The 25,882-nt window shown below is 40.7% G+C and overlaps 1 protein-coding gene across 3 annotated transcripts; it reads left to right on the top strand.

Annotated features, from left to right (window-relative positions):
• Positions 1-261: 261 nt before the first annotated feature.
• Positions 262-25,882, top strand: lnx2a (ligand of numb-protein X 2a). 3 transcript variants are annotated; one of them, XM_017722142.2, is made up of 11 exons: positions 262-330; positions 5,681-6,201; positions 12,976-13,199; positions 14,652-14,789; positions 15,100-15,299; positions 16,448-16,825; positions 18,380-18,547; positions 19,717-19,894; positions 21,837-22,062; positions 24,095-24,253; positions 25,408-25,882. In XM_017722142.2, the coding sequence occupies exons 2-11, from the start codon at positions 5,798-5,800 to the stop codon at positions 25,541-25,543; spliced, it is 2,211 nt and encodes a 736-aa protein (XP_017577631.1). In that variant the 5' UTR covers positions 262-330; positions 5,681-5,797; the 3' UTR covers positions 25,544-25,882. The 3 variants fall into 3 exon arrangements, with proteins under 3 accessions (XP_017577631.1, XP_017577629.1, XP_017577632.1); XM_017722140.2 differs by having other exon boundaries at positions 14,631-14,789; XM_017722143.2 differs by lacking the exon at positions 25,408-25,882 and having other exon boundaries at positions 14,631-14,789; positions 21,837-22,078; positions 24,095-24,229.

The following is a 25,882-nucleotide window of genomic DNA, read 5'->3' as shown; positions in this document are numbered from 1 at the left end:
TGCAAACAAAGCATGTAGGTCGTGTTTTGATCAGGCAGAGAAGAGGCGCGAGGCTGAACTGAAGCAGCAGAGAGAGAGAGAGAGAGCGAGAGCGAGAGAGAGAGAGAGAGGGGGGGGGCGGAGGGGGAGGGGGGGTGGAGAGGGAGAGAGAGAGAAAGAAAGAAAGAAAGAGAGAGAGAGAGAGAGAGAGAGAGAGAGCAGCTGGAGGGAGCTGATGGCCGAGACGGACGGAGCCTGCCGGGGGAGATCTGAGGGGCGGAGGGTTCGGCTGAGCGGGGGCTGGGGTGGATGTGACTGAGAACTGGGTGACTGGAGCAGGAGCGCGAAGAGGTACGATGGACGCTCCTGAAGGAGGATTGATTGGAGAGATGGAGGAGGTTGTGATGGGAGAATGGAGGATGTGTGAAGGGGAGAATGGAGTCTCTTTTTGATTGGGAGAATGGAGAACGTGTGATGGAGGAAGGGAGGCTGAGCTGGAATCAGCTTGTATATTACATTAGGAGGGGTGTGTGATTGGAGGCTGTGTGATTGGGGGAATGTTTGTGTAAGGCTGAACTGGATAGAGCTTGTCAGTAAGGCTGAAATATTGCATTAAAGGAAATGTTATGGGAGGAATGGAGGCTGAACTGGACAGTATGTCTGAACTGGCTAAAGCTTGTCCAAAATGCAGAAAATATTACATTAGGTGGCTGTGTTTGACTGCTGGCTGTGGGGTAGGGGAATGGAGGCTGTATGTTTAGAGGACTGTTTGTGATGTCTGAACTGGATAGAGCTTGTTTACATGTTTTAATGCTAATACTGCTATTAGCATCTAAAGTAATGCTATTATATTCTATTAGGAAGATGTGTTATTGAGTAGGGAGCTGGACAGCATGTCTGAACTGGATAAATCTTGCCAGCCATGATAAAATATTGCATTAGGAAGCTGTGTGATTTGAGGAAATCAGGCTGTATGTTTAGGGCAGTGGAGGCTGTGTGGCTGGCTGAATGGACTCTTGTGTATTTGGTAGAAAGGAGACTGTGTGACTGGCGACACATCCTCCAATGGCCTTATGACGTCAGGCGTCATTATTCTGTCATGGTTTTTGATGCTCTTTCTGCTGCTAAGACAGCAGCCTTCAGTCTTCACATAATTGTAGGCTACCTTCCAAAAATGACTGCACGTTCCATAAACCAGCAGCAAATCATATCATAGGTGCTGCCCTCTGGAATGGAATGGTAGTTTTAGGCCTAGTTATAATAGAAAACAGACTGGCACAGTCATTCAAGGGCATGTTGTGATACTATGTAAGAAGATACATTATCCACAAAGGCCTCAGCTGAAGGGAAAACAAAGAGATACAGCCAGAACAGAGCGGCCTTGAAGCGATGACTGTTGCTCAGCCCCCCCATACAAACACATCCTCCATGAAGAAAGTGCTGCCCGAGACAAAAAAAAGAGAACAGATAATTTCTCCTGGATCTCACCCAAACGCCATTAAGTGTTCCTGTTCTCTTATGTAACGGAATCCCTCACTGTGCCATGCACTGTTTAAAGTAGGACGAGAGTTAAGTGCATTGGTGGCGCTTCATTTACAACAATGCACAGCGATGCCCGCGCTCAAGGCCGCCGTGCACTTGCAATACGCTTGTGCTTGTATGTGTGATGAGATGATGACAGGGCTTTGTTATTCGAACAGAGGAGCCTTGTGTCCTCATGAATTATTCATATCCAGCTGCAAAGATAAAGAGACAGAGACAGGTAGTCAGAGAGGCACAGACGCAGCAGACGTCGTCTGCTCTGCTGCTCGGAAGGATCACACAGATAGTGGAGATATGGGCTTTTGGTCTCCATAGATGCATGTGAGGGGTGAAAGGTAGCTCTGGGTGATACAGTCATATGCAAAAGTGTGAACACCCTTGGTCAAATGACCTGTTTTGTTGATTTTCTAAGTGATAATAAGTCAACGCTTCCTCTACAGGGTACACACTTAAATATGGCATTTTTCTGGAAATTTTAATGCACAATTTCTATTTATTTGTTGAGTTTATATTTTGGGTAGAAGAAGAACATACACTGTAAAATGTACTTTAACTTTTGCGCGAAACACATTTTATGTCCAATATGTTGAATTCAGCAAATAAACACTAATTGTGGATGAAAGTGTGCAGATGTGTGTCACTGTAGGGGATGTGAACATGTTTTCATTAAGAAAATCAACAAAACAGTTTGTAATGTGACCTGGGGTGCACAGACTTTTGCACAAGACTGTAAATAATTAATGCCAATATTGGTAATGCATAACTATAATGGTTTTGGGATATTTTTATTATATTGATAGACAACAAAGTTAATAACTGACCATTTTCCAGCCTCTGTTTATTGGTTAGAAATAAACAGGCTGTATCATTACTGTGCCTTGAAGACTGGTATATGCAAATTAGCTTTGTTCTGATTGGCTGCTCTGTTCGTTCAAAAAGCAGTCCAGGCTGAAACAGTCACTAAAACATCAGCATGAATGGGTGCAACTGCTGTAGGCTGAGCAATCCGTATGCATGCGAGTAGGCTGATATATGTAAACGTGTTGGTTTTGTGACATCACAAAAACAATACATTCAAAACAGCTTCCTTACATGGACTTCATGGACTGGGATGTGGAACTGTAACAACAAAATAGTCCACTCTAAACGAGTGTTTTTGAGTTTCTAAGACATTCTTTTCACCACCACTGAGGAAGACTGGAATTATTAGCTTTAATACTGTGAACTTAAATATCATCCCATACTGTGATATATTTAGAAAATATCGTGACACACTGTTTACAAGTAGTACTTTTGGATAATGAGTTTGAAGTGCAGACCATAAATGAGTCTGTTTAATGAAGAAATGAATACGTGATTCTTCATGTAATTGTTATAAGGTGTCTCATTAATGATTTAGCTGTTGATTAATCTGAGTGTTTAGTATTATATGAGGTTTAGTCTTGTTCAGTCTTTTCTCTCGTTCTCATTCACAGTTTGTCCATGAAATTAATAAGTCTTAAATCATTTACTTAAGTCACATCTTTATCATTTGTTCTTTTCTCTCATCCTCTTTTATCTATGCTATTATCCCTTAATCTGTTTAGCTTTCATCTGCTATTTTCTCTTGTTTCCTTCCTTTCTTTCTTTCTTTCTTTCTTTCTTTCTTTCTTTCTTTCTTTCTTTCTTTCTTTCTGTCACTCTCATCATTGACATCTTTTTCTGTCATCTTCAGTTGCTTGTCTATTATTTGTTAACCCAGTTTCTTCTTTTTCTTTCTTTCTTTCTTTCTTTCTCATCCATTCTTTTTCTCTGCTGTCTGGTCACTTATTTATCCATCCATTCCATTTTTTTCTGTCTTGCATCTTTTTCTCAGTTGTCTTACCTTTTCTTCATTTTATGTCTTTCTTTCTCTCTCTCTCTCTCTCTCTCTCTCTCTCTCTCTCTCAATCCTAGATAATTCCCTCTCTTTTGGATTGGAGGGATTCAGTGGGTGAGAGAGTGAGAGATTACACTGTCAGATTAGTGTAGAGGAGTAGCCTCACACAGCCACATGCCATCATCTCACACCACACAATCACTGAGCCTCTCTCTCTCTCTCTCTCTCTCTCTCTCTCTCTCTCTCTCTCTTTCTCTCTTGCTCAGAAATCGTAATCTCTCTACCTTTTTACCTGCTGACTGCTCGCTGCATTAGCCTGTCTGTTTCTGTGTGTATCCGTCTGTGCAGACTGTATCCGACTCGGCACTTCATTCACAGCCTGACTGGCTTAGTGTTTCACTACACTGTCCTGTTCTGCTGTTCAGATTCCTCTTTTATTTGTAATATTAAAGGAATTAATCTATTAAAAATTGTTCTAGGTTAATCGGTCTGGTGATTAGTTCACAATTTGTTGATGGACACAGTGTCTGCAGGGCAGTATAAAACCATACTCAGCAGTCTAGACATTCTCTACAAGAGGGAGCTGTTAGCACCCAATTCCCTTTTGAATTTCAGCATTCAGTATAGTGTTTGTATTAGGGATGCAGTCTATCAGATATGGAGACAGAGGAATCTGACCGGATTTCTCACTACCTAGTTCATATTCCATCGCGAGTGAAATAACTTCATTAAGCGAACATAAATGCCTATATGAATCAGTTGAACCAGCTAGCTAGCCTTATATCTCTGTATTTTCCACTTTCCAGCTACCCTCTGCTACACGGACAAAGCATGTGAGTGAGGATATTCTCATCTTCCTCATGCTGAGTGTCTTTCAGCAGTCAAAGCTATAGCTAAACAACTTAGCTTGTGTTTTGCTATTTCCCTTTGTGTAAACGTTGGTTATGTCTCAATATGTATTTCTTCAGTGTTTCAAATGAAATGGACAGGCACTTGAAACCAACAATAACTGATTACTTGATTAACCATCAAAATCATCCATACATAATTATGTTACCTATATAATCGATAGTGACAATGTCACGCCTGCAACCTGTCCGCATACGGAAGGAAACTGCATTGACCAGAATCCAGTGCGGACTCACGAGGAGGAGCTATTCCCTTCGGACTCGGCTTCCAATTCCCAGATGCCTCTGCGAGATCACATGACTCCGTACATTTCCTCAGCAGCCTATCAGCGATCTAGGTTGCCTGAATTCTAATGAACCTCAGTTGTGTGTTTGTCACATGACATTCTTAGTTGAGTATATAAGCCTAGATTAGCATAATTGAGAAGTATTGCTTTCCTCTGTGAAACTACTGAGCGTTATTCCTGTTCCGATCCTGATTGTGTTTTTACTTCCTGCTTGTGTTTTCTCTTGACTCTGATTTTTGGACTTCCCCTGTTTGTACTGTTGCCTGGTTTATTGGATTCATGGTTTTGACTCATCGCCTGTTTTGTGGACTCTGCCTTGCCTTTCCCTTGTCTGTTATGATTGCCTTTCTTGTTTTGCTGTGTTTACTGGATTTGACCCATGCTTGTCTCCTGACTGCTCTCTGCATCTACAATTCCCCAAGTAAAGCGTCCTTTTTGATCTTTAACTGTGAGCGTCTGCTTTCTGGGAGCACGTCACAGACAGCCCTATAAAAGTGTACACAGTTTTCCTCCTCAGCCCAAATAGTCTGTCAGTAAAGGCCTGTTTGGTTTCTGAAGTTTTCTTCTTTAGTTTTGTGTTGAAGCTACAAGACTAATGTAGCTAACAAATAATGGAAATATATTCCCAGTCATTTAGCATTGTGCTAGGGGAACAGGTTGTTAAGTAATCTTAAATAGACTTGTTTATGTTTAGAAAAACTCGGTATCACATGCTGTTGTCCATAAAAATCTACTATAGTAATAGTAGACTACAGTCATTTCCTGAGCACTGAAAAGCGTAAAACATTTGAACACTTCTGTTATATTTTTAAGAGCTTTTAAACTCGAGCCCAAACATGTCCTAGCTACATTTGGAATGAGGGGAAAGCCCTGTTGAAAAAAACAAAGAAACCAGTAAATGTTTTCCTTGGTTTCTGATGTAACCTGTTTTGATGTTTCTCAATAGGTTGATATCATAATGTAAAAGATCCTAATGGATTAACAGGTGACCTGTGACTGATTCTGGATGCATTTAATGGTTTTCTAAATATGTTATATAGGAGTGTATACCACAAGTGTACCACAATGGGGGATAATCTCTAATGAAATCTCTTTTGCTCCACCAGGGGGATGCCACTCTGTCTGCTGGGGGGCGGCCGTCATCTGCCTGACTCCTTTTGAGGCCTATGGTGCGGACGCCCCCATAAACAATCACTCAAGTGTATATCTGAAGCCTGCAAGCAATGGGCAGTCTGGGCGAAGGTGTAGATGCTGGAGTGGTCAGTGAGGCTCTGTTGGATGCGCTGTGTCCAGAATGTGGTCAGATCCACCGATCCTGGGAGAACCACCTGTACAACTACCGTCTGGAGGTGGACGATGACCTGGTGTGCCACATCTGCCTGCAGCCACTGGTGCAGCCTCTGGACACGCCATGCGGTCACACCTTCTGCGCCCGTTGTCTGCGCAGCTTCCTGCAGGAGCGAGACTTCTGCCCACTGGACCGTGCACGGCTGCAGCTGCACGGCTGCAGACGCTCCAGCATCCTGGTGCACAAACTGCTGGACAAACTATCTGTCACCTGCCCACTCACACCGGCCTGCACACTTAGCATGCCTCGCTGTGACCTGGAGGCTCATCTCAAACACAGGTATGCAGAAACAAAGATGAAGATTTGTTTACCTGTATGTAATGATAACATATATGGCCCATATGCATTGTATATATGTAAGTACCTACATGTATAGCTTATACTATTTGTCCATTTTGACTGGAAATTAAATAACTGAAGGGTCTCTGTTTTTTCCACAGCACCTAAATGTAATAACAATATGTCCCATTTTTGTTATATGTAGGTAAAGACCTACAACTATCATAAGAACAGTGTTATAATAAGCCCCACAAAGGTGTATTACAGCACCTGCACTGCACACATATTATTATATCCTGTTCTTTGAGCTACTGTTATTATTGCTTAATAGGTACATCTTAATACTAATTATTATTGCTACTGTATTGTGTTTTATTCCTGGTGTTCTTTCTAAGTCATAGCAAGTATAACAACCTGCATGGTTACTTTTTCACAGAGCCAATACATGTCTTAACTGTGCACTGGAGCAGAAACAAAGATATTGTAAAAGATTCATAAGTATTATGCAACCTCTGTGATGCTATTTTCACAGTTCTCAGAAAGGATGAGATTTTCGCTCTAAGAAGAGCTGTAGACATCACTGAGTACATAAGTGCTGACATGAGAGTGCACAGTTCAGACACAGCTTGTGAGAGCACCCACTCACCTTGCAGGGGTATTTTAATACAGAGCACAGCTGAAGCAGAAGCATGTGTCCACTGGAGTGTACTGGGACAGGGAGTACAGCAAGAGTTTCAGTTTTATCTTCGTGCCTAGGGATGAGCATTATGACAAAAATATATTTTCACAGTACACAGTCTATATCAAAATATTTCGCTTTTTTGGGTTTGACCAGCCAGTGATAAGATAAGATGCATTTATTGTCATTGCACAGTGTATAACAATCAGTTGTTTAGTTGATAGTTGAAAAAACAAGATCATGTTAAATGGGCTAACATCCAGTCAGCTACTTGTTTTTTTTTTAAACATTGTATTTATTGATTTTTACAAATTTTACAATTAAACAATTACAATTATGGCCAATGGAGAACAAACAAGAATTGAGCAAACACGCATAAAACAAATAACCATGTAAATAATGAAGTAGGTAAAAATAGTACATGAATGAATTAAAAACAAGCAAACAAAAATAAATCAAAAACAACAATAAATAAAAAAACAGACTACGTACAGAGCAGTTAGACAATAGAGCTAGACTGGTACGTAGCAGTCCGACAGCAGAACATTTCAGAGTAAGAATTTTGGAAGCCCTTGCTAAATTTCTGTTAATGAAACATGTAGTTGTTCAGTGTTATTAAAGCTGACAATGACCCATGATATACTCAGATCATGTTTTGATAACAAACAAAATTAAACACAATATTAATTTTTACCCAATTTTACCCAGTTTTGCTAGCCCTCAACCTACACTAGGCCACCAAGTTGGGAAGGCTGGTACTTGCTTCCTGTGAGTCTTCCTGTGAGACAAATTGTAGCTGATGCAACATCATTGCTCAGCTAAACATGCTTGGAGGAGAACACTTACTGCTAATTCTGTTACGTCAGCTAACAGATGCATGCATTGGCTAAATGCTGAATGATGAGGGCAGAGTGAGGACTATCGCACCCACCACAGATAGCGAGGAAAATTGTGCTCTCTTGTAGGGATGTCCCAATCAAGTTTTTCTGCCCCCGATCCCGATCCGAGTCATTTAATATTGATTAATGCATTCCTGGTTATGTATGGCTGTGGCATCACTGGGTATAGAACTCACAATTTGCAGACAATAGGGCTAACATTTTGGCAAAGCCACTTGGGATAATGATATCATTTAAGCAATGGAACACAAAAAGCGATATGTTATTGTGAAGAACATCATGGCTGTGATTTGGTTGAAGTAAATCATTAAAGCTTACCTTCTTTGTTAGGGATAGAGACGTAAAACTGTGGAAATATCAGGCTCAAGATCAACCTGATTGTTGTCTTATTTCAATCAGTCTGTAAAGCATTTCACAGCTGTTCTTGTTTGCTGAAGGGAATTCTGTACGTTTCTGTCTGATTCCAGTTTGTTAGTTAGTACGTTTTTCTGTCATAGCTGCTGACTAAAAAGCTTGCTTGGGAGCAACATCAAGATCAGCGGATTGTTACTTAACAGCCAGTGTTCAGCAGAATGATAGAGACATTCTGAAAAAATGTTCTGTTATGACAAATAATATTCTGAGGAGAACGTGTTTCAATCAGATTGTGTGGACAGAACTGACTATTGTTTAAATCACCATATTGCCCACCCCTACTCGTGCCCTGTGTGTTTAAGGGAAGTGATCCTAGTTCCGAGACCCCACCTGTGTCTTAAAGTAGTGGATCGGTGTCAGTCTAGCTGCTTACTCTAGAGTGGAGGCCCAAACAGGGCTGATCTGACATCCCATCAGGGGATTATTTGCCCCTCAGTCATGTGACAGCAGATTAGCGGTTCCTGCGGTATGTGCTGGCTGCCCGCAGCCCCATGTTTCTCCGCAGCCATGCTGGGAAACTTCAACTCCAAAGACCTTTTCAACCATTTCTTTTGCGAGACTGCCAAGGGCAACCCGGGACTATGGTGAGTGGCTAAAATCACACCGGATGTTTAGTTAGTTGAGGTTTGGCTGGACCGCGGGGTTTTCGAGTAGTGTATGATTAGTTGGATGGCTTGCTGGATCAGCGGTTGGGCTGCAGCGTGAACTGAGCCATGGTGCTTTTGGATATGCTCAGGTTTGGCTTGCAATGCAGCTGGCATGAATCCCTTGGTGGTTCGTGCCAAACGTCTGTGGCTGAGTTGGGATTCAATGAAGAGGCTTTGAGGCTTCCAGTAAGATTCTTCAGTTTGCATGCATCTTATAAACTTTTAAAAGGTGGCTCCTAGCAAGATTAAAAGCATCTTTGCATTGTGAATGGGTTCCTCAGGTTGATCAAGAATTTGTTATAAGTGGTTATATATAGAACCTTATTGAAAATTGTTCTATGTCTTCTATTTCTTTGCATTGTGAATGGTTTCTTCAGATTGATGGAAATTGTGGTATGTATGGTTCTACACAACCTTATTGAAAATTTGTTCTATATAGCACCAAAAATGGTTCATCTTTTGTTACACTGTCAAGCTTGTAACAATACAAGAACCTTCTTTGGTGCTTTATAAAACCCTTTTCAAAAAGGTTGTGTAGAACCATACATACCACAATTTCCATTTAATCATGCCGAGGATTCTTTGAGTGTTCATGGTTCTATATGGAACTACTTTAGTATTTCTGGATAATATCATTGTTAAAAATTTCAAAACAACCCTTGACCATGAAAGATGACTCAAACTCACCAAGTCATTTAGGTAATCAGTTCTTTTTGGTGGAAAAATGATCTGCCAATGATCTTGTAATCGATCCCTTTGATAGTCTAAGATTTGTTGCCTGGTTTCAAGATGTTTGCACTATTTTTGTATTGCCTCTTGTTGCAGCGAATAGTATCCGGATCTGTGTGTAGCAAGGCTCCTGAGATCATGGGGGATTTACTGTAATGAGCTCTGTTCAAGAAAGAAGGAGCTGGGAATTTTCGAAAAATCTCGAGGAAGGTGCTGGAGGCTTTAGGCCGTACTGAAAGCTGTGGAGCTCTGGATACAAAGCCAATTGTCAGAGATACAAAGAAGTACATTTAAAAGCTCCAAACACTTTGTTTAGGTTCATTTGCAAACAATGGGTTCAACCCTCTATTATTCAGACTCACAATGAGGTACCAGAGACTTCATTGGAAAATAGGGGGTCTTACGGTTCATTTTATGGTTAATATGTAAACATAGCTATTACATGAAATGGTTATGAACACATCGCCTGATGTCCAAAAAAACAGCAGTTATCATGTTTGTGAAGTCATAATTTTGAAGACTTTTGAAGACATTTAGGATGTGCACGACTACCGCTCAAGGTGATAGGTGAATTGGGTACTCATTTAACTTCATCACAGTAAGATGATGATAGGCTACTAACAATTTAATTAAATGCTTTTATGTTGTAATGTAAAGTGTTACAGTTTTGCTTGTATTTGTGAGTAAATATGTATATAACACTGTGCTACTGCAATACATATTTGCATAAATATAAGCATGCCAAGGTTGCGATGTTAAGGACATAACTGAGAAGGCAGAGAAAGCATGGCTGTATTGCTAAAGATTATATATATATATATATATATATATATATATATATATATATATATATAAGGTAATCAAACATGTGCATGCAGAGCTGGTTAATGAGGAGCCTGGGCTTTTCTTATTTCCCCCGTTATATCAAAAACAGGACTACATTAGTCCTCAATAAATGTGGGCGAATGGAGCTAAACAGCTAAAAACAAAAAGTTAAAATAGTTTCTAATAACTTGCCCAAAATTTTCCTTTTATTTTAGAAAGTAGAAATTTGTATTTAACTAAAAAAGCAAAGAAAGCTTACATGTATGTTCTACAGCAAATGGGTTTTGGGCAGCAGAACACTAATATTACTGCTACTGAGAGCTGATTGGTTGGTGAGCAGATAATCGTAATAAGCTTTTTGTGAAAAGTTAGGTAATATATTGTTGTTTGGTGCTTTTCCTGCTTGTGTGAATGGTGCTTGAGTTTCTGTCTGCTTAAAGGGGGAACAGCCCCCCCCCACAACACCCCCCACCGCCCCCGTCTCTTATCAAAACCACATGACCACGTCCCTGGAAATATTTTGGCATAATGGTTCCTGCTTCATGAATCCCCTCTGATATTGCTAACTAGGCTAAATTTAAACAACTAAACATTTGTGAGGTCAAACACTGATGTTGGACTGGCTTGCAGTCTCCGCTTTAATTCATCAAGGTTTCAATGAGGTTGAGGTCAGGGTTCTTTGAGGGCCAGTCAAGTTCTTCCACACCAAACTCACCTAGCCATGACTTTGTGGACCTTGCTTTGTGCATTGGGGCTCAGTCATGCTGGAACAGACCATGTTCTTCCCCAAACTGTTCCCACAAAGTTGGAAGCATACAGTTGTCCAAAATGTCTAATGGTCTTCTAAAGCATTAAAGATTTCCCTTCACTGGAACTAACCAACCACTGAAAAGCAACCCCATAGCATTATCCCTCCTCCACCACACTTTACAGCTGACACAATGCAGTCAGGCAGGTAATGTTCTCCTGGCATTTGTCAAACCCAGACCCGTCCATCAGACTTCCAGATAGACAATCATGATTTGTCACTCCTGATTGAAACACCTGAAAACACAACTGAATGAAACATGTGAATTAATGATTAAAAGGTCTGTCCCAATACCTTTGTCCATATAGTGTATGTATGTGATGCTAAAACACTCAAACATGTTCACCTATTCAGTCTATAGCCATTTAGTTCCACCCATTCACATTGAAGTGATGCGGCATGTTGGTACTACACACTGTAACAGGGTTATTGGAATGAACGTGGGGAAAATGATCAAACGTTGTGGTGTTCCTGTATTTTGGAAAGCAACTAGATCATTGCAGACCTGCAAAGAATCCACACATCAAAAAGGAGCAGCTGAAGCTTATTTTTTTCTAACTTACTTGAGGATTCCAGTCTGAGTTTAATAGTTTGTTCTGTTCATTTCAGCCCAGGCATGGTTTGAAACAAGGCACAATACAGTTAGAAAAGAAACCATTTACATATACAATATCTGCCCTAAAGGGACAGTAACAGCACAGCCTGTTTATGAAATAATGAGTAGTAAAGTGGTCATGGAAAAATGACTTACAGATCGCTGATTATAACATCTACTGTATCGTAGGCCACTGATGTGCCTGCTCTATTAGCCTTTAAACTCTCCACCTCATGTCACCACAATCTGGACTTTGTTCACTGGTGAGCGATAGGAAATCAACTAATATGAATTTCATACAAACAGACTTTTTGAATATATTTCATTTGTTATTAATGTATTGTATATTTATTCCATTTGAATTTTTTGTGCCTTCATTCAATGTAAGCAAAATCTTTGTCTAACACAAAACTATTTAAGTTTTTAAATGGTTTAACAGAGTCATGCATATTTTAATAAATACGGCAACATAACAGTTTTAGAATATACTGCGGCTGCCTTGCCTACTTACTCAGTAATGAATTGCTTCCATTAACTGACTGAGAGACTGAGTCAAAAGTCTATTAGTAAATGAAGTGTAAATCCTCCCAACTGGAATTGAATAAGAACACACAGCACTCTCTAACACTCTGCTTTCATGAACTCTTTCAAGGTAAATGGTGTAAGAGGAGAGCACTAAATTGTAGTTGTTGGAATAAGCTTCAGCTTTTGAAGTGGCAGTGTGAGTGCTGCAGTTTTTACTTAATAAATTTTTAAATTTTAATTATTAATCACTTATTAAGCCCTCAGACTCTAAGGGCCCACATGCAGGTCATTCTCATAACAACATAACTTATGTAGGTTTAATGGTTACTAAATAATTAAGATTAAAAACTGGGCTAGAGTTTAAGGGATTTGTGCTTTTTTCACATGTTCCCAGATCAGCGTTTGTAGATTGAGACAAGATCTTGTAAAAAGGAAAAATAAGAATAATCTACAGCATCAACATCATGATCTTGGCTTTGTAAATTACTCTGTTGTTTTTTAACATATATATACACACACACACACACACACATATATATATATATATATATATATATAGATAGATAGATAGATAGATAGATAGATAGATAGATAGATACACAGTACACATGTGCTGACATTATATAAAAACAAACCTATGCGTCCGTGTGCAGGTGTCCTGGGACTCAAAGTCAGAGAGCTGTTCTGGAGCCCACACGGGTGGATTGTGTCGACGACAGGGCAATGGTGACTGACCCTTCCAAATCAACACAGACCGAGCTGAGAGAGAGCAGCTCTTCTCCTCCAGCCGGCTCCAATGCCTGCAGCACTATGACTATGTGGACAGATGAGCCAGGAGTAGACAACCCAGCCTTTGAGGAGAGCACAGAGGAGGACAGTGAGTTACCTTAGTAATGACCATATGTGACAAAACATTCCGCTGGTAAAAAGTTTGAGGACACCTACATTTTCAAAACCTCCAGTAGCTCACTCAAGAATGCTTGGAAAAACTTAGATGAAGAAAATGTGTGCAGTAGTTATGTATATTTACTTCTTTTTTTATAGCATTTTACGTACTTATAAATATTTGAAAAAAAATCAGGCACCATTTATTTTCAGTCAAAACAGCCATTAAGGACATTTTCAGATATTTCTGAGAAGATTTCATAAGAGACAACCCACTTGCGTAAGGAAGGCGAAAGTCAATGAAAAAAAAGTAGTTTCCAGAAGTGGAATTCACAAAATGATTAAAAAACAGAGGAATGGAGACTCCAACCTGATTAACCGTGCAAGGCCCGGTAGACCACCTGGTAGTCCCTATTGGATAAACAGCACTTAAAGCTTTGATCTTTTTTAGAGAGGAGAAAATCAAGATCCACTCTTGCTTCACATTTGAAAAAAATCCACAAGTGTTTCTGTCCATCCTTCCACTGTAAGAAGACGATTCAGCGTTATGGGGCAGATTTACTAAAAGAGGCTCTAATCACAGAAAATCTGCTCACACTGTTGTGCATTTGGCCAGTTAAGGGAGTTATGTACTGTCAGTATTTACTATTAGCCTTGGTAGATTTCTCCTAGTATTTAGCACTTTGAAAGGGAAACTCTAAAAAAGGCAAATGGAATGTGGTAAAAGTGCAAGAGAGCAGTGATCACCCCTTTCTTCAAAATTATGGGCACTGTTCATTAAATCACAGCAGCCACTTGTAGTGCCAAAATGGAGTTTGTGACGGCGTAAAGTGTTAGTAAAACTGCCCTTAAGGGTTTGAAAGGATTTACAGTTGTTAAGAAGTCGTTTCTGCCGCTGTTCTCAGAAAAATGGACTGACCACCCAGAATCCAGACCTCAGCATCACTGAATGTGTTTAGATTTACTTGAATAATGGGAAGCAGAAAATGTAACCAACTTCTTAGAATAAACTTTGGAGGTGTGGAAAAATAGGCCTGCCGATTTCTCTGAAAACTGAAAGCAAGTCTTCAGAAAAGAATGGAAGCCTAAAGCAAAGTGTGGACACACTACATGCTGAAAAGATCATTTGGATTTACTTGTTGAGGCTTCTGTGTAATTTACTGTTACATGTTTTATTTCCATGATGCTGAAATATGAATAACTTGTGCTTAATGAAAGATGGTCTCTGATTTTTGCACAGAGAAACTGTTTTTGTATGATGCTAGTTACATCACTATAAGCTTGCTTAGTCATTGATCTGATAAGTGAAGTATTGCAAAGCGACAAAGAAAACATACTAATTAGTGTTAAAACATGTAGAATGAAGAAACTACTCTAGGTCTCCCCAAACTGTGCAGTAAATCTATGTCTGTATATTTGACAGACCTGCGGCCTGTTTCTTTAGGTGTCCATGGTTTGGAATGCGTCCCGACTCGTGTGAAGCGTCCTCTTAGTAACCCCTGCATCCACCTGCTCCGGACAGGAAGCTCCGCCTCCTCTGGCTGGGACTTTGTTGAGTCTCTGCCTTTATCAGCTGAGGAGGGTATGACTTTACTCCTACTTTTCTCCTGCTCGGTTTCATATTAGGCCCGAACAACTTTGACCTAATGGTAGTTTTTGATTAAATTACTACATATTGCAGTTGTGGTATGATGTGAATCAGTAATGTAATATAGTTAAAGATCGGCCTACATTATTTTGACTAAAATAGTTTAGGCTTTTTTGGATTACATGAATATGTTGATTAATCAAAGCACTCCTGTTCCATATTATGTTCACTCGCTCCATCTATGCAGCCTATAATGTGAATTGAAGGTGATGTTTTTGATGAATGATTTTTTTGTGGCTCCTAGGTTGTGTGAAGCTTCCCTCTTTGCCTGAAGGTGAAATCACCACCATTGAAGTCCATCGTGCAAACCCCTATGTGGAGTTGGGTATCAGTATTGTTGGGGGCAACGAAACCCCCCTCATAAATATCGTAATCCAGGAGGTGTATCGAGATGGCGTCATTGCTCGGGATGGGAGGCTGCTGGCTGGTGACCAAATATTACAGGTAATGTGATCTACTACATTTCCATTTGCAGTTTGCAAACTGCTTGGAGTCCTTGTTGAAAAGAACTGGGCCAAAAATTGTTCTGTAGTGGTTTAATGCTGCTGCTGTGTTTGTCAGCATAGCTATTTATAGAACAGCCTGACAGTCCTTTGAGCACTCAGTCAGTAAATCTACACTAGCTATGTTTCTGTTTAATGGCAGCAGCAAATCTCTTTGTATACTAGAGATGGGCTTTTTATTTGTTTGACTAACATTTTTGCCTTTGGAATACTCACTCTTCAAAATGAATAGTATCCTGTTATTCCAAAAAGGCTTAACATCAGGTTATTTTGAAATTAATCCACTATCTATTGGTTTATTGCGTGTGGGGATTTATCTTTGTGTTTTTTTTTTGTGTGTGTTATGTGGTTTAACATATCAGTTGAGGCTCTGAACGATAACGTCACCAAATTACACTGTACGAATTAGTCCTATTTTTGTTTTGTTTGAAATATTTCCATAAACAGCTCCACTTAGATAAAGCTGTTTTGTTTAACATGAGGCATAGTATCAGCTGCTTGTGTCCCAACATTCTCAGGGGTTCTACATACTCAGTGAAAATGTTTTTTTTTTTTTCTAAAAAACTAAATACATAAAGTAAATTATATATATATATATATATATAAATAAATGAATTACAAATTTATTCCAAACTACACCAAACTAAACTAATGCTTAGATGACATCGGATATTTACTTTGATAAGTGAAAAATTTTAAGATAAAATAAGTTTTATTTGGGTACTATTTTGCCATACAACACCCTGTATATATCGATTCTCCATAGTGGTATTTTGGAAAACATATTTTATTTCAAGCCAAAATCTCAAAACTGTTTTAAATGTCTTCAGACAATGAATTTGTAGCCATTTTGTGTAACAGCTTCCTGTGAGGTGGCTTTTTGTGGCACTGCTTCAGATGTCTGGTTCCTATCACCACCACTGTGAACAAATCTGACTCTGTAACTCTCTCTAGAACGGAGCATTTTACAGCAAACCACTCTGAATGACTTGTATGTAGAAATGTAGAAAAATCTGTGGAACTCAGATTTAAAACGCTATTTTGTTCACAATATACATGTATGTATTTATGTCATTCCTGGGTGTGTAGGTGAATAATGTGGACATCAGTAACACACCTCATAACTTTGCTCGCTCCACGCTGGCCCGGCCATGTGCGACGCTGCAGCTGACGGTGCTGAGAGAACGCCGCTGTACAGCCCGGCCCCCCACAACCGCTCCGGCCCCAACCTCACCCGAGGGCAGCCCTGCCAGCCTACGCATCACTCTGCACAAGCGTGAGTCCACCGAGCAGCTTGGCATCAAGCTGGTGCGGCGCACGGACGAGGCGGGTGTATTTGTGCTGGACCTGCTGGATGGGGGCCTGGCCGCCAAGGACGGACGTTTACGCAGCAACGACAGAGTACTGGCAGTCAACGAGCACGACCTGAGACACGGAACACCTGAACAAGCTGCACAGATCATACAGGTAGATGGAAAAAGAGCAAGAGAGATTGCCTGTCATTTTTAGTGTATTTTTAATCAATAGAATCATGCTCGTATTTAAACTCCACAAGTATTTCTGTGCTAGTCTCATTTATTTGTTAAGTTTTGGATGGAAACAAAACATGCCAGTAGATGTAGATGAGCAAGCTCTTCTACTGGTTAAGTAATACTTCTTTAATCCCACAAACGGGGAAATTCCACCTCCCATCCATGAAGTGAAACACCACATACACACTAGTGAATACACACACACTAAGGGGCAGTGAGCACATTTGCCCGGAGCAGTGGGCAGCCCTATCCACGGCGCCCGGAGAGCAATTGGTTAGGTTAGGACCTCAGAGAAGGCCTAACACATTAGATTAACTGTCAGCATAACAAGTAATAAAAGTGACAGAGCAATCAACAAGTCATGTTTTGATTTCCAGTAGATGAGAAAAAGCATCACTATAGTTTCTCTGGAAGTTCTAGATATGTCACAAACTGTGAATATGAGTGGCAGTCTAATCAATAGGTTGTTAGAAAAGGAAAAAAGTGGTAGCAGCTCTATACCAGGCCTCTCTGCTGAAAGAGTCACTGTGAACCTGCTACAAGGTAAATCATATGCTAATATATCTGTCAGTCATTTCATGCATAACATAGAATGTCATTTAGAATCTTCAAATGTATTTAATCTAGAACTGCAAAAAATGGTAATTGTTGTTAATTTAGCGCCAACAAACTACTGGAATCCCACAGGGACGCTAATAGTTTGTTAGTGGTAGTTTTAAAATGTATGGCCTGAATTGAAGGCCTAGATCTAGTAGTTAGGGTGTGCCACATAACATATATAGGTCACTTAAACTATACTGAACAAAAAGGTAGAAATAAGGAGGCTCATTGGCTAAGCCATTTTGCACAAAGGTTGCCAAGCCAAGGGGTTTTCTGTACAAATAAACAGATTAGTGGAAGAGATTAACTGATTGTTAGTCAGTTAATCCACATAAATAATTAAAAATATTTGCAGCCATAGACTGATCAAATGAAAAAATGGAGTCAAGACAGTAAGAGGTAAGTCGTTTCCTCACTCAGGGTTGGACATCACTTTTAAAAAGTAAAAAAGTGAAAAATAAAACAACAGAAATATCAAATATTGTTGACAATTTCGAATAACTGTTTTAGCCTTAAATCAATCCATATAAATCGCCTTGAGCCTTACTAGCAGTAATTTGGACCATGTTCATGTATACCCAGGCCAATTCAGCAAAAGATCAAATGCTGAAAGCTTGCCCTAACACACAAATCCGATCAGGTAAAGAAAGGAAGTAAATCTGATTTGAGATTTACTCCCCGTAGTCTGGATGCTGACTAGGTGACCTGCTTCTGTCTGGCTGGCTGTGTGGAGCACACGGGGACAGCAGCAGGACACAGCAAGGCCGAGCCTGCTATCATTACAGTGTGACTGTTACAATGCTTCAGCATTAAAGTATTAAGCCTCAAGTAAGCTACCATTAGCTGTTGATGTTGTCTTTGTAGTTAATTGTCCATTGTCACCCTTCAGGCCAGTGGAGAGAGGGTCAATCTGCTGATCAGCCGACCGGCCAAGCAAACCATGGCTGTACATACGGGCCGTGAAAGCTGGTGCCACGAACATTTCCTGCCTCTCCCTCGCACGGCTGCGCCAAGTCCAGCACCTAGTCTACAGCTCACCCGCTCCTCCACCCACAGGGTAAGCGAGGAAACAATGAGTACTGCAGTTAGCTGATTATGAATCATTACAATGCTCTGTAATGTTCATATGATAAATAGAGTCATTCCAAATTGCAGTATGCTGCAGGAAACATAGGGGGTGATATGGCTTCTACTGTTTGACTGTAAGAAGAATCACTTGTTTCACAGAGTAGACTTTAAATAATGGTGGCAAAGCAACAGGAAACAGCAGAGGGCATAATGGTTTGAATATTCAGTCAGTTGATAAGTCAGTGGCAAATTAGTCGATAGATTAGTTGTTACTTGCTGCTTTCAGGTTCTATTTCCATCTTTTGCATTGAGGAGACTGGGGTCGCAAACAATAATAATTTCTTTAATCGATTAACCAATCGACTATTATTTGATTAATCAACTAATCTATTATGTCTTCTTCCGTTTCCCGTAGTGTGTCCAAATGGCAACGTGTATCATATGAACATTACAAAGCATTGTAGAGAGGAGAAGGGCAGAAAGCATAATTGGTTTGATTGGTCAATAATAGTCGAGTAGTCAGTAATAATTAAATAGTCAAGAGATTGACTAGTTAATAGATTAATCTGATGAAGAAAGAAATGGGTTGCAGCACTAATAGCAGGTTCTGTTTCAGGCTACAGCTAACAATTATTTCTATAATCAGTCAACGCATCAACTATTGTTCAATTAATCAGCTGCACTGTTATGGCTTCTTTGGTTCCTTTCCCTTTGCTGCTGCCAAATTTTGAAATTTTTCCTTTTATGGCGCAACAAAAAAAGCCACATTGCACCCTATACTTCCGCAAGGGTATTATAGAATATCTTTTTTAGGTAGACGATGCATCAACAAAAAGAAATTCATATTTTCACAGTTGCAGCTGTAAACATTTTTTGATTACTCATTGCAGTTCTAGCAGAGACTTAGAGCACCTACTATTACAGGAGCTCTTGGTTTGCCCCCAGTCTTCCCTCACAAACACAGTTTTAATTACTGCTGTTGGATGGATCAATGATGTGATCGACTGTGTGGAAGAACAGTGCTGACACTCCAGGGATAACAGGAATAACATTCTGAAGAGCCATCTCAGTCAGGATCAATGCCACTTAAGGAAAAGGATTTTTTTGATCCAGTTCTGGGAAAGATTTACATTTTAATTCTTTTTATATGTGTTTTAGGACCTCTCCCAGTGTGTGACCTGCAAAGAGAAACACATCACTGTGAAGAAAGAGCCCCATGAGTCGCTGGGGATGACTGTGGCTGGGGGACGGGGCAGTAAGAGTGGGGAGCTGCCCATTTTCGTGACCAGTGTCCAACCGCATGGCTGCCTCTCACGGGACGGCAGAATCAAACGAGGTTAATGACATCGCCATCCTCTCTTAAACTGCTTCCTCTGTCATTTGTATCCATTATGTCTCATCATTACACTACCGTAATACACAGTGGCAGCGATATTTAATGCTGCCAATACTATAACTGAGTTTCTATGATTTCAATACTGTCTTTATTTACAACTGATTTCATGACAATAAATCAACCCTTAGCCAAGGCCTCTCTTGAAGGGAAATTCCACCAATATTCCTGCATAATTCAAATCAGTGAGATGGAAACAAAGTGATGGTGATAGTAAAGAAGGTTGTTGATGTCTGCAGGCAAATGTAGCTATTTTATGTACTATTCAAATATGATTTCTTGTAATAACTTTCAGTGAGGTACCTTTTAAAGGGTTTAAACTCTATACAGTTCTGACCAGTAGGTTACCAGTAGGTAGTACAGTGTATATCATTACACATCAAACCATTCTGAATGACTTTGTTTACATCTTAACCATGTAAATATGCAGAAAATTTGAAAACTTGATGATGTGTTTTTTAACTCTTAAAGGACCAGTAGTTAATATATATTCAAAGTTTGCTACAGTTACTGGACTCTTACAGTTATTAGGTTATCTCGAGAAACTTATGTGGTTTCTGATACACTGTTATCTATAATCCCAATGTCAGCGAAGTTGAGACATTGTGTAAAACATAAATAAAAACAGAATACAATGATTTGCAAATCCTTTTCAACCTATATTCAATTGAATACATCATAAAGACAAGATATTTAATGTTCAAACAGATAAACTTTATTGTTTTTTGCAAATATTCACTCATTTTGAATTTGATGCCTGCAACACATTCCAAAGAAGTTAGGACAGGGGTGTGTTTACCACTGTGTTACATCACCTTTCCTTATAACAACACTCAATAAGCGTTTGGGAACTGAGGACACTAATTGTTGAAGCTTTGTAGGTGGAATTCTTTCCCATTCTTGCTTGATGTACAACTTCAGTTGCTCAACAGTCCGGGGTCTCCGTTGTCGTATTTTGAGCTTCATAATGTGCCACACATTTTCAATGGGAGACAAGTCTGGACCGCAGACAGGCCAGTCTAGTACCCAGACTCTTTTACTATGAAGCCACGCTGTTGTAACACATGCAGAATGTGGCTTGGCATTGTCTTGCTGAAATAAGCAGGGACGTCCCTGAAAAAGACGTTGCTTGGATGGCAGCATATGTTGCTCCAAATCCTGTTTGTACCTTTCAGCATTAATGCCATGCCATGGGCACTAACACACCCCCATACCATCAGAGATGCTGGCTTTTGAGCTTTGCGCTGATAACAATCCGGACAGTCCTTTTCCTCTTTGGCCTAGAGGACACGACGTCCATGATTTCCAAAAACAATTTGAAATGTGGACTCGTCAGACCACAGGACACTTTTCCAATTTGCGTCAGTCCATCTCAGATGAGCTCGGGCCCAGAGAAGCCGGCGGCGTTTCTGGGTGTTGTTGATATATGGCTTTCGCTTTGCATGGCAGAGTTTTAACTTGCACTTGTAGATGAAGCGACGAACTGTGTTCACTGACAGTGGTTTTCTGAAGTGTTCCTGAGCCCCTGTGGTAATATCTGTTACAGAATGATGTCGGTTTTTAATGCAGTGCCGCCTGAGGGATCGAAGGTCACGGGCATTCAGTGTTTATTTTTCTGCCTTGCCGCTTACTTGCAGAGATTTTTCCAGATTCTCTGAATCTTTTGATGATATTATGGACTGTAGCTGATGAAATCCCTAAATTCCTTATAATCGGACGTTGAGAAACATTGTTCTTAAACTGTGGACACCTGTCTTAGCTGATCAACAACATTTGAGCTAAGGAGAAAATTGTAAATTTTGATTTTTCACAAAATAGTTCCTTTAATCTTCTGGGTTTGTCTCTTTAAGCTTGGCTAAATAGCCTTAGTTTCATTTCCACTCAGGGGACGTGCTGCTGAGCATTAACGGTCAAGACCTGACCTGTCTGAGCCACAGTGAAGCAGTGGGCACCCTCAAGTCCAGCGCCGCCTCCAGCTCCGTCCAGCTGAGGGCGTTGGAGGTCAGCACGGTGGACGAGCCGGGTCAAGACGAAGGGCTGCTGCCACACCACGAGAGCGACTTCGATGCCAGCTGGTCGCCATCTTGGGTCATGTGGCTTGGCCTCCCCAGGTGAGGGTAACACTCAGTGAGTATCAGAGCTTACTTTAATAATTCTGTGGGTAATAAAATGTAAACGATTGCCCCCTTACCCCAAATGTCATCTATCAGCCAAGACATGTTTGGAATCTGAAGTTTGCTTCATTAGTTTTACAGTTATGAGGCTAATGCAGCTAACATGTAATGCAAGCTTATATCTCAGCATTTAGGTTGGTGCTAACTGCATGCCTAAATCATCACTTGCCTAAAAAAAGTACTTCCCCTCCATATGACAAAGTGTATGCCCTCATGCCTCCTAATTGCACAAACTCCTTTTTTCAAATCTCCTCTTTTTTGTCATTTGAGAAGCCACTGAAACTGAGGTGAAGTTGGATTTGGCTGTTGGAACCCGCAACATAGCCACTGATGTAGAGGCTAGCAGTGACGTTATCTGTCGGGCTTCTTAATTCGCCTGCTAGCAAACATTTCAAACTGCCCATCTTCAAGTACCCCAAAGCACTTGTAGTTTTTCAAATTTCCTCCCACCATCAAGGACGATCATCAGAAGGGGCTTTTCCAGTCTTTAAGCAGGAAAATCTTGCTCTTTAGACCACTGTAGGACTGCTGTCGAAGAGTTAGCATGTTTACAACAGGTGTAGTAATGACTAAATGCTTCATTTTGACTGGGGTGCCCCTTCAAGTAATGTCATAGACTTGTTTGTGTGGTATGGCATACTGGTATACTGTCACTATAAAAATGAACTCAAGTCTGATAAAGATGACTGCTACTACTGTTTTTAGCGACTTTTGTCCATTTTCATAATTAACAGTATGTCATACAGAGTCAGAAACCACATAATCAAGTCTACTTGAGATTACCTAATAGCTAAACATAGTTTAAGGCAACTGAGCAAATGAGCTTACTTGTTAGTTACATTAGCCTTTTTGCACTGGAGCTCTAAAGCTAACATAGCTAACAAGGTCACACAGTTGCCTTAAACCATGTTTATCCCATGCAAAACTAAAAGCAAACTTCAGACACCAAGCATGTCTTGGCTGATCGACTACACTGGAAATAAGGGGAAAGTTGTGCACATTTCACTGTTCCTTTAATGAAGAAATGCTGAAAGATGCAGGGTGATGAGGGAGCGAGGGAGGATGAAGCATGCTGCTTTTAGCTTGCCTGTTCCTCAAAGCAGAAACACAGGCACAGATTCATGGCTGAGAGACAGCTCTTTAATTGGATGTACTTTCCGACCTGTGCGTTTCTTTTTTTGGACCAGTAACAATTGCTCCGTTGGGATGCTTGAAAATAGCCGCCTCACCTTGGTGAGCAGTGATCCAAATAAATGTGCACCGGTGAAAGCGAGGTGGCCTGGGCCTTGAGTGTGCCAGGTTTTAAGTTCACCTACTTATTTCACATGTCCTTAGCCGAGTGTCATCCAATGTAAAGGGGCAAGGAAGCGGAATTTAGATTAAGAGGACGAGCGTTTGTATAAAGTCTGTGCTTAAGTGTTCTAGAGATTTTATTCCATTCTGATCACACCAGAGAGATTATGTGTTGCTGTGAGTTGCTGGATCATCGGCTAAAAGTGGCATGATGTGAAATCTGTCCCTCTCTCATCTCTTTCTTACCCTTTCGCTGTCTTCCTCCCCCTTTCTCTTTTCTTCTGTTTCACCCTGCTTCTTTCACTCTTACTTGAGCTCAGACTGATGCTGGAACACAGAGGGCTTTCAGTTCCATCTCCTCCATCTCTCATTCACTCCTCCTCTCTCTCTTCCGCCATCCCCCTCTCCTCCTGCCCTTCTGTCTCCTTCCCTTCTCTTGTCGTTGTGCCAAACCCTCTCCATCCAATCTTCCCTCTCTCCCCTCCTCCTCCCCATCCCAGTCTGCAGCTGTCCCTTCTTCTTTGTCCATCTGTGGACCTGACTTTCATTTCCTGCTGTAAACCCCTTTTTTCCGACCCAGATTCCTTCCACTCTTTCACCATTCTGGTAATTGTTCACTATTTCTTCAAAGTATGCTAGTGCCTAACCATTCACTCTCTCACTTTATGTGACTCAGCTACCTACACAGTAGCCATGAGATCGTCCTGCGCCGAAGTCACCCCGGCAGCTGGGGGTTCAGTATTGTCGGGGGTTATGAAGAAAACCACAGCAACCAGGCATTCTTCATCAAAACCATCGTGCTTGGAACCCCTGCCTACTACGACGGCCGGCTGAAGTGAGTGAACAGTTCATAAACACAATCAACAAACAAATATGTCAGCACAATAATAAGACTGCCTTCTTTTTTGCTGTGAAAGGGCCCATTTCAGGAAAAACTGACTTTTCCTGGCTTTTTTAATAATCTCCATTCACTCACTAGTCCATGTATGCAAATGAAGCCCATTTTTGAATTCATAATTGTGATATCACAACCATGAAAACATTTATACTTGGCTGACCATTTAGCCTACAGCAGTTTGGCCTATGGCCTGTAAGCCTCCAGACATGTCTCAGCTATTCAACTATCTGGGGAAATTGTGTGAATTTGAATGTGTTAAGAGTTTGGTCATGAAAAAATAATGTGTACATAAAACAGCACAAATCCTATAAATGTAGAATATGTATCAGGAATCAGCAACATGAGGCTCCTTTGTGGCTCCACAGCTGAATTACATTTTTAGGTAAAAATAAAATAATCCCCCTTTGCAGTAAAATAAAGCTCTGCTGATCAATCTAACAGTTTTAACAATAAATAATCTTAATGCTGGAATTAATATATATCTGCTAATTCACTCTTTAACCCTGAAGGTTGTCCTGCAGACCATAAGCACTTAATTTGGTTTCCTTATACATTTAATCTGCCGTGTAAAAATGTCAAACACAAATAATTATCGGAGCTGAAGTCTTCTCATTCACCATTTAAGATGGGACGGGAAAATTCAAACAAGAAGCTGGTGGATGAAAAGTGACTTCAGCCTTGTAAAAAGTCAAATGTTGAGAGACATTTTCAAGGCACTGTTCTACTTTCGCGGGTAAGTTTCCTGCTAGAGATGCGAGAAAAGCAGCTATCGCCAAGTTAAAGCTTAAAGCAGAGCGAAGTCTGTGTTTTGGTTTATATTGCATTTTTTATCCTATACAAGTTCAATAGCACATATTGAGACAGATTTACAGCACAGATCGTAAAACGTACATAAAATGTGGCTCCCGAAGTGGTTTAAGGACAAAATGGCTCTTCTTAACATTTTGGTTGCTGACCCCTGATAAAGGTCCTTTAAATATGTGGTTGAAACATTTCTGAATCCGCACCTATCACTCTTACTAAAAAACAAACATTGATAAATTGTTTAATCGTATCATGATACTGAGTCAGATTCTCGTCTTTGACCTCAGGTGTGGTGACATGATTGTGGCGGTGAATGGCCTGCCGACAGCAGGCATGAGTCATTCGGCCCTGGTGCCTATGCTGAAGGAGCAGCGCAGCCGCTTGGCACTCACCGTAGTCTCCTGGCCTGGCAGCCTGGCGTAACCTCTCATCCAAGAATTTGATCCGCCCTGTCTCTGTCAGACCGTCCCCTTTCTCCGTCACGGAGACGTCATACTGTCAATGTGAACTTGAATGCTTCACTCAATGCTGAATAAACCAGGCCTTAGAAAACCCTGCCACGCCCATGAGGCCACACCCCCCTGGAGAGCAGCCTTAAGGCCGTCCCACCACTCCGCTGGCCAGCGGTCCGCCCTGCTGGGGGTTTTATATATATACATGTTATCTCTACGTGTTGTGTGAGAGTGAATGTGTGTGTGAGAGAGCAAGTGTGTGTGTGTATAAATGTGTATGTGTACAGGTGTTTAATAAATAATTCTTTCC

This window comes from Pygocentrus nattereri, chromosome 24 (genome assembly GCF_015220715.1).
Source record: "Pygocentrus nattereri isolate fPygNat1 chromosome 24, fPygNat1.pri, whole genome shotgun sequence".
Lineage (NCBI taxonomy): Eukaryota > Metazoa > Chordata > Actinopteri > Characiformes > Serrasalmidae > Pygocentrus > Pygocentrus nattereri.
This window is presented reverse-complemented; position numbering and strand designations above follow the sequence as displayed.